Source organism: Stegodyphus dumicola, chromosome 3 (genome assembly GCF_044657685.1).
Source record: "Stegodyphus dumicola isolate Sdum_Otavi_A_Nest chromosome 3, ASM4465768v1".
NCBI lineage: Eukaryota > Metazoa > Arthropoda > Arachnida > Araneae > Eresidae > Stegodyphus > Stegodyphus dumicola.
The window spans coordinates 154,283,703-154,298,991 of NC_140770.1; the positions used below are offsets into that span (position 1 = coordinate 154,283,703).

At 31.0% G+C, this 15,289-nt stretch overlaps 1 protein-coding gene across 5 annotated transcripts in view; it reads left to right on the forward strand.

Annotated features, from left to right (window-relative positions):
• Positions 1-15,289, forward strand: part of LOC118194378 (uncharacterized) — a 139,510-nt gene that overhangs the window by 99,904 nt on the left and 24,317 nt on the right. The window contains exon 13 of one of the 5 annotated variants that reach the window (XM_085813513.1): positions 10,932-10,995. The exons of the other annotated variants lie outside the window; for them this stretch is intronic. Coding sequence (XP_085669639.1) covers positions 10,932-10,948 — 17 coding nt within the window. The 3' untranslated portion in view covers positions 10,949-10,995. The remainder of the gene's footprint in view (positions 1-10,931; positions 10,996-15,289) is intronic. 5 annotated transcript variants of the gene reach the window in all.

Below are 15,289 nucleotides of genomic sequence, written 5' to 3' on the forward strand. Positions count from 1 at the left end.
CCGAATTTCTCTGGACAGCACTCGTCGGTCTCTATCTTTCAGTTTCGTTGGTCTGCCGACTCGGGGCACATTCCGACAATCACTGCTCACCTTCCACTTCTTAATCACATAGGCCACTGTCGATTTTGGGTACTTCAGATCGCTAGATATGTCCCTTAAGGATCGGCCACATTTGTGATACCCAATAATTATACCTTTCTCGAAATCAGAGAGCTCCGAACTGCTAGGCATCTTGCATGCGACTAAAGCCAATGCTGTTTCCGACACGATATATACCGGCGAATTCGTGACATACCTTAGGACCGCAAATATCGTCATTTGCATAGGTGTCGAAATACTTATTGGTAGTCAGTGTAGTAGGAGATAATATTATTTTAGTAAATAAATTATTATTATCTTACTTTGCAGCTATTGTGCAAGTATTAGGAAATTTATTTCAATTTCAATGAATTTTAAATAATTAATTCAATCTTTTATATATATATATATATATCACTGATTAATGTATCAATTTTTAATTTGCTTCATCTTAAACTATTGCCAATTTTTGTCTTTTTGGTAAAATTTTTGAAATAAAAACTCCATGTTAAAATTTGTATTTATTAGAGAGTAATTTTACTGCCATAAAGTTTTTGAAGAATTTGACATGGCTTCTTAAAATTATTATATTAATTTACTTTAGTGCTTTGACATAAAACTAATATAAAAGTTTTTTTCCTGAGTATTGTAAAAGCTCATATAAATTTAAGATCTTGTTTTATCTTTATAGCAGTCCCAGTATCTGTTTTTATTACTTTTACTGATAAGCCTTACCTGTTTTCATCATATTGAGCATATGAATCTTTCTTTTAATCTTTCAGTCTAGACTTAAATGTCAGTAATTAAAACATCTTCACACCACCCATTGAGATAAACCATTATCTTGATTCAATCTTTTTAGCTATTTTATCTGTATGAAAAATGTCAAATTTCACGGAAAAATATATTTATTGTTAACTTATTTGTTATGTATCTTATTTGCATTCTAAACTAAACCTTGAACTGCTTAAACTTGGCTTATAGAATCACCATGTGTGAATGAATGTCAGAATATCTGCCACATATTCTTATCGGAAATTTATGTACTACTATGTAACTCCTATCTGTGTTATTTGCAGGGAAGTTAATCTGTTGATTATTATTGATTCCTTTTTAATAAATATGTCTGACTTACGAAAGAAAAGTTTGGGTGTTTAGTTTGCATGTGATTCTAAATTAGGTGCAGAAACCTTAAGCAGGACATGTTTTGTTGTGCTTTCTAAGTTGAAATTTAACTCCTTAGAAACATTCGTTAAATCTCATAGTCTATTATACAATCAGCTGATGATCTTATATTCCATTTGGTAAGCATTATTAATTTTAGTCAAAAATTTGTTTTAATACGTTTCATTGAGGAGAAAAACTGAGATGGTAAGATCATTTTATTTTATTATGTGGTATGCATGGGTGTTTAAAGAAAGTCTACTCCAAATTTGAGATTGGATGCTAGTAATTTACAGCTGTAAGTATTTTCATTGTAAGCATGTGAAAAAAATTGTGTAGAATTGATGAGATTATTTTAAAATAGTCCCTCCTGAAATCTTTCAGTTTTAGTTTATATTTTTAAAAAAAAACCTAATGTACTTTCAATTATTGGTATATTTTTGTTAAAGGTGGTTAAGTACTTATGAAATATTGCAATAATTGTATTCTTGCAAAAATTTATTATTTTTCTTAGTAACATAGTTAAGTAGCTGTTGAGCAATACTAAAAATGATTACTACTTATGTATTTGCCGATTTTATATATTTAAAAACGAGATTTTTGTTGCACGATAATAATTTGGAACTAAATGGTAATAACTATAGAAAAGGGCCTCATTTAATTATTTTATATCTTCTCTCAAATGTTAATTTATATTTGACATTTATGTGCTGAACATTCATTCATACATGCACACGCGTGCACATGTATATATATAGTAATTTAAAATATTGACATAAAAACAAAGCTTGCAGTCATGGCCGATTTTCTATTCTTTATTCTCATTGACAAACAATTTATAGCTAACACAAATAAAGTGGCATAATAAGCACTTGTACAATTTTGGAGATGTTACAGTAACAGCTAGCAGCAGATCTAGCGAGAAAAGTAGAGAGCAAATGGAATGTGTTCAAGAGGAAGCCTCAGTCAAGATGATTTAGTTTCAATTACAATTTAAATTTCTGTCAATTAATTATTATTTTCTAAAGTTATTAGCAACTAAATTATTGATGTAAGAGCTGCTTCATTAGCAGTGGTGCAATTCTGAGAGTTTTATTATAAGCAGTTTTAGGCAGAAAGGGAAGATATAAAATTGCTGTAAATTAAACTTCGAATTTTGCTTGATATATCTTATATCTTTAAATTAATGTTCAGAGTTTTTTAATATATCTATTTACATCTGTACATATCCCACATATATATGAAACAAGTGGATATCATTGCCTATATAAAAAAACATGCTTTGTTACATATTTATTTCTAAAACAAGCATCGAAGAAGCCAATTTTAAATGCTTTGACTTGTTGCATAAGAAGACTGAAATGCAAAAATATTCTCTTGGACTATGCTTTTTCACCACCTTTTGTTTTTGTATTGCCATAGTCATCAGTGTCTAATAATGTATAGTACTTAAATGATCAAAATATTTGCAAGCTTCATATGGTTTTTGAGTTATTTGTTTCGAAATTTATAGCCAAAATAGTCAACATTTTTTAAACAAACTTATGTTTATTCACTTTTTAAAAGTTATGCGAGTCTCTCTAAAACCTAACTGATAATCCATGTGGATTAGATAAAATTTCCGTAATATTCTTTCAAAACTGTTTTAACATCTGAAAGAGCTGCAACTTCAAAAGATTTCATATTGAGCTTTCAAAGATCTTTTGTTAAATATATGCAATGTTTTTACTTTCTTGTATGAAGTAAAGGAAGTATTTCAGTTGCGAAACATTTCGTGTATGGTATGTCAATGGCAGTATCCATTTTGACCGCTCAAAAATACATTTGAATAATTATTTTACTTGACATTTATACCTACGGACAATAAAGGACTCTTCCCCCGTCCCAAAATGGGTTCAAAAGATATTTTTGGGTTGGACATTTCTGTGTACATACTATCTGTAGAGCTTTGAAATTTTATAACATCTGGTTGTGCACCTCCCTTTTTTAATGCAATAGGCAGTATTAAAATTCTGTATATATAGAAATGTTTGGTGGTTGTGTTTATGTTGCATAATATAATTTAAGGAAACAAGAGTAGTCATCTTAACTATAGCAGAGGCATATATTAAGCACTAAATTATAATCAAAAATACATTGAAACTGAAGACTGGTTTGAGACACAGTTCATGTCACCTTTGCATACAATTTTCCCATGAGAAGTCTGCGTGACCACTGATGTTCCTTCACTGCTCAGATTACAAACTGGATTTGATAAGTGGCACCATCTTTTGAATAGAAGTTAAAGTATCTGTGAGAACACCACAGTGTCCCCCCCCAAGTACCATTGGTATGTTATAAATATTTTGGGTTAAATTTAATCATTCTTCCATATCTGGTAGTTTTAAGTTGGTCTTTAATGGGATTTAAGCCTTCTTCTGTGGGTGTTGATAGGGAAGTTACTGGATCTTGCATCAGAAACGCTGGTTTGAGACGATCAATTTCAATTACTGATTGTTTGCCGTTGCAGATGATAGTGAAATGTTTTTGGACAACTCTGAATGGGCCATCATAATGAAGGTTTCAAAGATGGCTTAATGACACGATTTCGCATGAATACATAAGAAGATGCCTCAAGTGCGGGATGTACAAAATAGCTTGCCTTGTTATGTGTGGATGCTGGGGTTGCCGAGATATTACTCATAGTATCATGCAAACGTCGAAGGAGAATAAATGAGGTTCGAATTGTCGGCCATGGTCAGTAGTGATGGTAGTAGGCATACAAAATCTTGATATCCAATGGGAGATGAAGGCTCGAGCTAGTTTCAGCAGAGATATCTTCAATAGGAGTAGCTTTGGGTCATCTTGTGAAACTGTCAATATAAGTGAAAAGGTAAGTGTAACTATTTGCAGGAGGCAATGGGCCTACCAAATCTATGTGCGCATGATCAAAACGTCTTGCTGGAAGGTTAAATTGTTGAATAGGACTGTGAGTGTGCCGAGATACTTTATACAATTGACATCCAATGCATGAACGAGTCCATTCTGTGATGTCTTGGTTCATTTCAGTTTCAGAAAAATCTGAAGTGGTAAGGTTGATATTGTTTACCCTAGATAAAGCATCAGTGACACAATTATCAGTACCAGAGACATATCTGATGTCTGTTCTGAACTGAGCAATGAAATCCTACTGTCGAAGCTGACGAGGAGAACATGAAGTTTTTTCTAAAAGCGAAAATTAATGGTCGATGATCAGTGAAAATGATAAAAGTCATGTCCTTCCAAATTGTGCTAGAAGTATTTAATAGCACAGTACACAGCAAGCAACTTGCTGTCATATGTACTGTATTTCCTTTCTGTGGTGGTAGTAAGTTTTCTGGAGAAGAATGCTATTGGAAAAAATCCTTTAGTGGTATGGGCTTGAAGCACGGCTTCTGTGGATGAGTCAACTGAATCTACCATTATAGAGAGCTTATCACTAGGTGAGTGATAAAGTGTGTCTGCATTTGCCAGATTGTTTTTGCATTGCTCAAATGCTGTATATGCACAGATTCAGTCCAAGGGATAGCTCTTTGATCCCTCCTCCCTCACATCCTTTAGAAACTCATACAGGCAGGCTTGTGTTTTGCAGGGCAGAAAGTATCTGTAAAAATTCAACATTGCTAAGAAACTCTTCAGTTCAGAGATGGTTTTCTGTTGAAGCAGGTCATTGATTGCTTTGACTCGTTCAGGTAAAGGCCGTGACTCTATTCTGAGTGATAAAACATCCAAGAAAGGAAACTGAGAGCTAATCAAGTACATATTTGGATAGGTTTAGTTTTATCCATGCCTTTCAAGGGGAGTAAAAATCTGGCACAGATATAAAATGCAGAAATCAAGACCAGATAGTATTTGGTGTATGAATCATTGAAATGTTTAGTCAGCATTTGTGAAGGCCAAATGGCATGTACAAGTACTCAAAGAGACCAAATGGTGTAGTCGCTGCAGTCTTGGGCACGTCTTCAGCATACACTGTCATCTGATGATATGCTTTTGCAAGATTGAGCATGGAAAATATGTGTTTTCGATGAAAGAGTTGAATACAGTCTTGGATATGTGGCACTGGATATCTGTCGGGGACTGGCATCAAGTCGACGGTAGACTGCACAAGGCTGCCAGTTTCTATTTGAAGTTTTGGCCATGAGAAGTGGACTGACCCAGGGGCTTTTTGATGGACGAATGGTTCCCTGTGCTAGCATGAATTCAAATTCTTTGCGGGTAGCCTTTAGCATCTCTGGACAAAGGCGACGAAACTTGGAGAATACTGGTGGGCCATGTGTTTCAATGTGATGATACACCTCTGGATGATAAGTATGTTGCCCAGGTTGAGTTTGGTTTGAAATGCTGGGGAATTGTGTTAATAATTGGGAAAACTGTGCAATACCTGACACAACGGTTTTGTTCATTGGTGCGCTTGATATGCGAAAAGCTTGTGTTAATAATTGGTGAAACTGTGTGATATCTGACACAACAGTTTTGTTCATTGGTGTGCTTGGATATGTGAGAAGCTCGGACCTTTGATGTCAGCTGAGTTGTAGCATCAATTAAGCAATCCTTCTTGACATCTTCTAGAAGGTGAAAATGTGTCAAGAAATTAATACCAATAATTGCTTGTCTGGCATCTGTAGTAATGAAAAATCAATTGAAAGTCCGGCGCAAGTTCAAATTAAGAGTTAGTAGTTTGGTGCTGTAAAATGAAATTTTGGTACCATTTGTCCGGATTAACGACTTTTGACTGTATTCATGTTTAAAGCATAATGTAGTTTTCTTAGTAAATTTTATCTTATTATTCACCAAGAAAGACTGTTCTAAAATTAAAATACCATTGACTTGTAGCATCTTTTTAATACAGTCAAAAGTCGTTAATCCGGACTCGTCGGGACTTCGGCGATTCCGGATTATCGATTTTTCCGGATTATAGATCATCATTTTAAATCTCGTAAGATGGCATGCAGAAATTCTAAAATTAAAAATATGAAACCGTAATTTATGAAATAAAGAACAATTATAATCTAAAGGGTATCAAAATTTACAAAAAAAAAAAAAGCTTAATATTTATTTGTTTACTTTATTAAACATTTCTTTCAATGTAAGTTGTTTAAGTTGCTTCGTTTTATGTGATAATATTTTCTCTTTAATTCTATAAACAGACATAATTTTTTGTTCACTTACAAAGTTCCGCTGTTCAAGTCCCGTTAATTGCTGTGCCGAGAATACCGACTAACTTGTCAATCAAAATTTTTTCGTTTTCACTAACCTCTTTGTCACCTTCTTCATATCTTTATCCATTTTTTTGCAGCAATTCCACTTTTTGTTTGATGGACATCGAAACATACTTTCGTTTTGTAGATCCTTTGGGAGCTCCAGCATTGGAAATTCTATTTGACATAATCGAAAGTTCAAGTTTGCTTTTATAAAATTGCTCTTACAGTCTGCAAAAAATAATAAGCCGTCTCCAATTCGAAGATTAAGGAACAACGCAATCATCAACATTAACTGAAATAGATAATTTTACCTTATACCGTCTGTTATACATAAAACGCGCACGCGTAAACGCCTATGCGCATGCGCAGAACGTTTTTAGCTTTGAGATCCGGATTATAGATCATTCCGGATTATGGGTGTCTGAATTAATGACTTTTGACTGTACACGCTTTTTGCTAATTTGAACCCATTGTGAAAAAAAGGTCGTCGTTGCCGGTAATAAGTACTTAGTCATATTAGTTACAGCAATAGCCACCTTGCAAAGATGAGAAGCTGTTGCAAATGACATTTAATCTTACTTGAAGCAGATTCTACCTGTTGAATTATAATCTTTGATTTGAATAAATTATCACATTTTATAGCCATGTACGTATAATGTTTGTTCCTTCATTTGTATATCATGGCCATTGCAGTCCCTCGTGTCAGTTTTACTACCAAACCACTGATATTATATTGTTATTATTGTAGTCTGATTTCACTCAGCACAAATGATGGTATTTTATTAGAAAAAAAAAAAACCTTTTTGGGGGGGAAGCAATTCTGTTTGATTAAAGCTTGAAACCTAGTTGTATCACTTCTGTAGCCTTTGATCGAACCTCTTCTAGCCATCGATATGGAAGGTTTATGAATGAATACTATTCTGATGCTTCAATTTTGCTATATTTGTCTCCTGTTACGTCACTTTGAAAGGGTATTATCTATCATGTTATGCACTGTTAATCATTTACCTGTTTATACAGTGTTTACGCATATTTGCAAATTTCTTTTGTTCATACGTATCCTTTCAGTTAACATACCAGTTCATAAGTGTAATTTCAGAAACCTGGCTGTGATTACTAATGTACAAGTGATTAAAAGTTTACTGATCTTTTTATTGTGAAATAATGTTAATATTGCAAATTGTGGAAGTGTATAAAAAAATCGGGCAGATCTTTTAAACTGAAATGTCACTTTGACGTTTAGTATGGTAATCCATTATGTCTTTACTGTGGTATTTCAATTATTAAACATACAGAAGTGGTGTTATTTTTGGTTCATAAAGTATTATTATTGTACAGAGACACAGAAAATATGGCTGCAACACATTTATTCTTCTATCACTTAACTAATTAGCAGCTCACAGTCTGTCATGGTATGAGAACGTATCATTTCCTGAAAGTGACAATAAAATATTAAGTTTATCTTCATGTTGAAGCTAGCAGCACTTAAATTGTTAAATGTAGCACATGTTGTAACTATTCAAACTTGTTGACAATTAGTTAAACACTTCTGAACCTTCTGATTGGCCCAGATTTTCTCTAAGAAAGCGCAAATTTCCTAAAATTGCATGAGAAAGAACTAATTTTTCCTTTTTAATGTCGAAATGCTTCTGGTACTTTATGGATGGATTTATGTTTTTTAATATATTGCCTTAATTTCTTGAACATATGTTAAAATGCAAGAATATATTTTAAGATGCATGTCTGTAGAACATATAGACATCATAGAAAATATTCTAGGCTATGCATGTATACAACCTTGCTGGTTAGGGGTTAAGACCTTGTTGTTTCGCGATCCATTCAATGTTATCATTCGCCATGAGAAAAAGCAGTTTTAGGTCATGTGAAATCGGAACAAAATAGAGCATTTGGCAATAATAAGCAGTAATTTTTCTATTTTTCCATTGGGCAAACTGATGGTAGGCGCAAGTATAGTTCTTTATTAACTGTAATTAAATGTGTATCAGTGTCTGTAGTATCATTACATAAGAACATTTTATATGTCTGATGATTTAGAATGTATGAATATCATTTAAAATTAAAATGTTTAAGATAATCTGCATTATTTTAATATATTTTTAAAGTTTGATGGCCACTGCTCTAATTGCTTAGCAATTTGGTATGTTTTTTAGTAAGACTGTTCTTGTCTACTCATTAGCAAAAATATCTTAATATCCTGAAAATTCTTACTGTGTTGAGTATGTTACCCTAATTAGCTCTTCCACCAGACTTTCCAGTGAGTAAACTTATTTAAGATATGTTGATTACTACTGCAAAATCTGAAGCTGTTTAGCAGAGGTGAAACAAAAAAATGTTAAAATGGCACTACAAGTTCTGTATGTTGCAGTTTTCTCTTGAATTATTTATCTTTATTTCACCTGCAATGAAACAATTTATTATTCATATCAAAAACAGTATGCATTCTTGTTGCATATTATGTGTTTCTGTACCAAAAATGGTGCAAATTCAGAATTTTTTTGCTATTTACCCATTACTGTCTTAAATTTAGCAAGTTATGAGAATTAATTTTCTGTTTATAAATCACATATTTATTAATCTTTTGATAGGTAGATGGTTCTTAATGAGATTTTCATGTCTGCTTGTTTTGTTGATGAAGGTTATTGTAGAATTATGTACATATTTTAATGAAGAAATTAAAACTTACTATATAGTTGAATTAATTAATAAATGTTTGATCTGTATGTGAAAAACTTTCATGTACTTAGCTGTGATTTACAAAAATGAATACAGTTAAAAGTCATTAATCCGGACTCGGCGGGACTTCGGTGATTCCGGATTATCGATTTTTCCGGATTATAGATCATCAGTTTAAATCTGGTAAGATGGCGTGCAGAAATTATAAAATTAAAAATATGAAACCGTAATTTATGAAATAAAGAACAATTATGATCTAAAGGGTATCAAAATTTGAAAAAAAAAAGAAAGCTTAATATTTATTTGTTTACTTTCTTCGCTATTGGAAGCGCATTATAATGAGGAGGAATTTGATTTAAGTATCAAAGATGGAGTACATTGAGATGAAATACTACATTTAGTAAGGAATTATAAGCCAAATAAAATAAAAACATCTGCTCTGAAGATAAGGATAGTGTTGACAGATCAACTTCCAATTCATTGCGCGCCGCGTCGTTTCCTTTCCCCCGCAGAGCAGCGTGAAATTGATAAACATATTTCAGAATGATTAGATAATCAAAGGATATGCCTTTATCCATTTTTTGCAGCAATTCCACTTTCTGTTTAATGGACTTCGAAACATACTTTCGCTTTGTAGATCCTTTACATATTAGTAAATATATATCGGAAATTCTATTTGACGTAATCGAAAGTTCAAGCTTACTTTTATAAAATTGCTCTAACAGTTTGCAAAAAATAATAAGCCGAATCCAATTCGAAGATTAAGGAACAACGCAATCTGCAACATTAACTGAATTAGATAATTTTAGCTTAGCTTATACTGTCCGTTATATATTAAACGCGCATGCGTAAATGTATTTTGGGTATGCGCACATGCATATTCGCAGCCGTAATATGCATGTGTGTAGCTTTGAGGTCTGGATTATGGGTGTATGAATTAACGACTTTTGACTGTATTTTCTAAATCTAAAAAAAATTTTAAACTTGAATTGAAGGTCCAAAAAAGGCATGGCCTGTTTTAGGGCAAAGCAGGGAGCGAGAATAACATTTTTCTAGTATTTGCTGTAGTGTCTTGTAATAATGTAACTGCTAAAATCATAATCTGCATTCACGTGTAGTTCCCCTCCCCCAATGTGTTTTCTGTTTGAATGCACCATTTATTTCCATATATGTTTTGAATGTAATTGTTCTTTTTTCGGTTATAAAATATTATTGTAATATATATTATATAGGTATTATTTTAATCGTTTCTTTAGCTTTAAAAATAAAAAAAAATAAAAAAAAAAACATGCTTTTTTTTTTGTAATAATATAGTTTTATTTTCTGTTTGTATTTAATCCTTTGGCTTAAAATAGTGGCCTGATGAAAAATTTTGCCACATTAAAAAAAAAAACCTAAAGGCTGGCCGAGAACAAATTGATTGTTGTGAACAGCGTGTATGTTCAATTGTTTTATATATATGTGTGTGTACTATGTTACACAAAGGGGAATCTTGCTTTGAAGCATTTCACAGCCAAATGATTATTCTCTGTTTATATCTTTCCATGATTATTTTCTTCACGCAAGTGTGCAGTTACTTTTTATATGTATAATTTTTTTTTTTTTTTTACTTTTTGCAAATTATTATTGTAAGTAATTGAGGTAGTTGGAAAATTTTATCCAGCTAACATTTTTAAAGTGGTTTTGCCTAGTGCAGTAATGCTACATTTAATTTTTCATGTCTTTCTGATAAATCAGTTACTAATTTCTAAATGTGGCATTTCTGTTTTTCAGTCTGCAGGATCAAATAACTACAAATTTAATCATATTAAAATTCTGAAAATTCACAAAGTCCTAGGTATGCATCCTAATTGTAAACCTATATCTTGTGCTTTTTGTTTTAGGCGTACCTAATTTATTATTATGAACTTATAATATAATACGTAATTTTTTATTTTATTCAGGGAAAACTGTTCTTTAAAAGCTGCTTGCATGTATATGTAAATTATATATATGCATTTCTAGATGCTTCCTAAATTTCCATATTTAACCTGTTTTAGAGGTGATTTGTAAATACCTTACTTTTATTATTAAACACATTTTTCCCCCTTATGAAACATTTACTTAATGCCAAGTAATTTATAATTATATATATATGCATTGCACAATTCATGCCCATAAATTTAAGCAAATGCATACAGATAAAAAAACATATTTATTATTAATATAATCAATAGAAACTTCATGTAATCTGTGTGTTGTGTGCATGTATAAGACATTAATTCAGAAGTTATCTAAAAGACCGAATAAAATATACATAAGATCTAAATCCTAAGGTTTTATACTTCATTTTGATTTATAACTTTTAAATACTATTGTTATTCTCAATTAACGTATGTACACACTGTATGTTTTTTTTTTTTAAGTTTATCAATAATGCCATCTCTTGCTTTGCTTGTTTCTGAGATCAGATTTGCAATAATACAAATTAAACTTGAGACTAACATTTAAATAACAAAATGATAATCCTTTATTCTCATTAGATACACTGTAGTTAGTTTACAGATAAAAGTGATAAGCAGTTAAACTATAGAGTGATTCATTCATCTGTGTAAATCTAATATGTGAATGTAATTTATTTATTAAATTATTTCTCTGAAATAGAGAGGATAAAAAGATTAATCCATCGAGATTTCATGTGGTACTTAATTTTTTTTCCCATTGTAAGATATTATTAAAAGCATCAGATTAAGAAAGGTTATAAATTAATTTCTGTTTAACCCAAAAAGCAAATGAAAATTCACAGTGACAGTATAAAAATTAGAAATTTGGCAAAACTTGCAAATGCCTATTAATTCACAATATGTGCTGCCCAATTTGTGAAACGCTATCTAAATAATAAGAGTTGAGGCCTATGTTATTTTTATCACAGAAATATGAGTTTTCAACTGAATCATTTTATTACTTCATAAAATTAGTGTAGTTCTAAAACTGAACAAAGTTTAAATGATTTTGCAATGTTTTAACTGAATTTTTAAATTGTGCTTTAAAGTTATTAAAAATAAGAAGCGAATGTGTGCTAGTGATGATGCAAGTGTCTTACCTCAAGAGATTAATATATAATCTGCAATTCTAAAAAGCAAATGCTGAAATAGCCTAAAAATAAGTCAGTCAAAAATCTCTTTCTCCAGTCAGTAGGCAATTTATTATTAACCAATTAAATATGTCACAGTGGCTAAAAAGATTAAGATTGAAAAACTGTAAAAATTAATTTGCTCCTACAAGCAACAATTGAAATGTATGAGTGATCTTGTGATTCATACTGAATGTAATGCAGCAACAGACATAATAAAAATATTTTATTCATAAAATAATCTTTTATATAAAACTTATTGTTAATTAAAAAGAAAGTTCATTTGTCATAGTTTAATGGGAGCAATAGATTAAATTATTCTCTTTACAAAATTCATCTACAGTTTTATATCATGAATAATAAAAGCATGGGATATCCTTGATAAATTTCTAAACATAAGGGCTTTTAACAATTCAGCTCAATTAATAGACTTTATTGTTTAAACACCCACATCAAAGTACATTCTAATCTATGATGAGTGTGCATGCAAAATTTTCGTAATAGCTTATCAGGAAATAATTTCAGAATCAAGGCAACATTTTGACCATAGTGACAAGCATAAGGGAGTTAAATAAAAACTTATAAAAATGTTGCTTATTTTTTAGATATTCTATAAAGTCTAGAAATTAATACTTTTGTATCATCCTGAACAAAACAAAGAATTGGTTTTGTAACTGTTAAAAAGTTCAATTTTTTTTAACAGATATATTTTTGAGTGTCAGAGTTTTAAAGTACCATCAAAGAATATAATATAATCAGCTTTTCAAATGAAATGCTGGGGGAAATATTTATAAAGTTATGACATGGCAGATGTCTTTGCAAATAATTTTAAACACTAATCAGTCTCTCTGTTGTATTTTTAAATCAATGAAATGAATTCTATAAAAACAGAATTTGTATATAATAAAAGAAGAGAAAGAAATAGAATTTTTAAAATGGCAGAAGGCATCTGTAGTAAGCGTAATATCTTTGCAAGTAATTATTTATTGGAAGGGAAGTGATAGAATGACATCATCATCATTGAAGTTTATTTTGAAATGATGGCAACGGAAAAACTAGTACCTCCCTTTTCTGTTTCAAGCTACAGTTTATATATATATAAATATTATTAAAAATCATCTAGTTGATATATTTTTATCATTCTTGTTTTAAAAGAAGGTAAATTAAGTGTTTTGTAATCACGAAAATTTTAAAACTATAACTGATTCATTTTTAGATGTTGAAATTTTAAATTAATAGATGTCAGATAGTTTAAAAAAACTGAACAGTTTTTGAAGCTTTGTGAACAATCCGAAATAATGTTAAAAATATATGCTACTTTGTCTGATGGTGCAAACAGTAAAATTCTGAAATTTTTAAGTTTGTTTCTTAAATAAAGATATGTGTAAAATGTCATTTCAACATTAAATTTTAAAAAATATAACTTGAGTTTAAGAAAATCACTTCACTGTTTTAAATAAGCCAGGAAATTCTTAATAAGTTAAACAATTACAAAAAGTTTCTCCTGATATGAAGAAAGAATTTCAGATGTGATTTATGCTTGTTAAGATTTTACACCTTCCTGCTAGGCCTATTATATTTTGCAGTTTGATAGAAATAATTATATGCTACTTAAAAATGGTATCATATCTATGAGCTACTCTCAACAGCACATCAGATTAGTTGACTTATGTGAAAACTAGTTCTTTGGAGAAATCTTGTAAGTAATGGAGCTTCAAAAGAAACATTTTCAGCTCAGTTTAAAAAATTCCACATTGCTAGCAGGAACATAGTTTTCTACAAAACATGTTTCAGCTAAGAACCTTTGAATTGTAAGTTACATACAAGCTTGTTGTTCGGAAGAGTTTCTTTTAGCCTCATGTGCCATTGGATGTGACAGTCCCATTAGATTTGAGTATCATTTCCCATGTGAATGCATTTAAAAATTTCTAGGAAAAAAATGTCATATTTAGGGAGTTAATATATAGAAAAAGTTTAAGAAATTACTCCAGCAACTAACTGAATTGATGTTCCATGTTGCCTAACCAAAAGTATTTGCATGAAATTTTGATAGTAATCACAACCATATTGAAAATTGCATGTATAAATTTTTATTCGTTGGAAAATGATTTGAAATTAAACAAAGATTTTAAATATAATCACAGGTATTAAGAATCAGCCTGTTGTGTAAATTGTGATATTAAACCAGTGCATTTGTATGTTAGAAAGTGGCACTATTATTACAAGAAAATTTATGTCAAAGAGGGGCCTCTTCAGAATTATATGTTCATCTGCAACTGAAACTATGGAAAAGTCATTTTGAGCTAAAAACATTTTAGCTTGATATCTTTGCATTTTGATTTTAAAAATATGTGCATAATTAAGAAGACGGTCTAGGTCAGGGCTGAATACAAGGCGGTCTTCAGTTCATAAACTTTGAAAAATGATTTCATAATTATCATATTATACATAGGAGCTGCAAAGGAGGAAAATATAAAACTACAACTGCAACAGATATGATATCTGTGATTATACACTCGGTGGAACTAAGTAGTCATCCCAACCGTACTGAGGTATTCCTTGCGATCATTGTGTAACCATCAATGTGAACCTGCATCTTTTATGTAAAGGATGTCAAGATAACTAGTAATCTGCTTTCTTGTTATTCTCAAATTAAAAAGTCATTGTTAAAACACTAAGTTGGGATGGAAGTTTGTCCATGTAAGTGATGAGCCATGATTTCCCTACAAGGGGATATATACAGAAGACATTGAGCAAGTTATTACTTTTTAAATAATAGTAAAAATGCCCCTCATTTGGTGAACACATTACTATAGGAATAGTTATCTTATTAGATAAATTCACAAAATCTGTATGTACTTTTTTCGATAGACATAAATCCTGAAAATAAATGGATGAATGTAGTGTGAAATTCATTTCATATGCAGATAACTGATCAACCTTCTAAGAATTTCACCATACATAATTTGATTTCAAATATAAGCTGATTATGAGTCACATTTAATTTTAGCAAGAATTG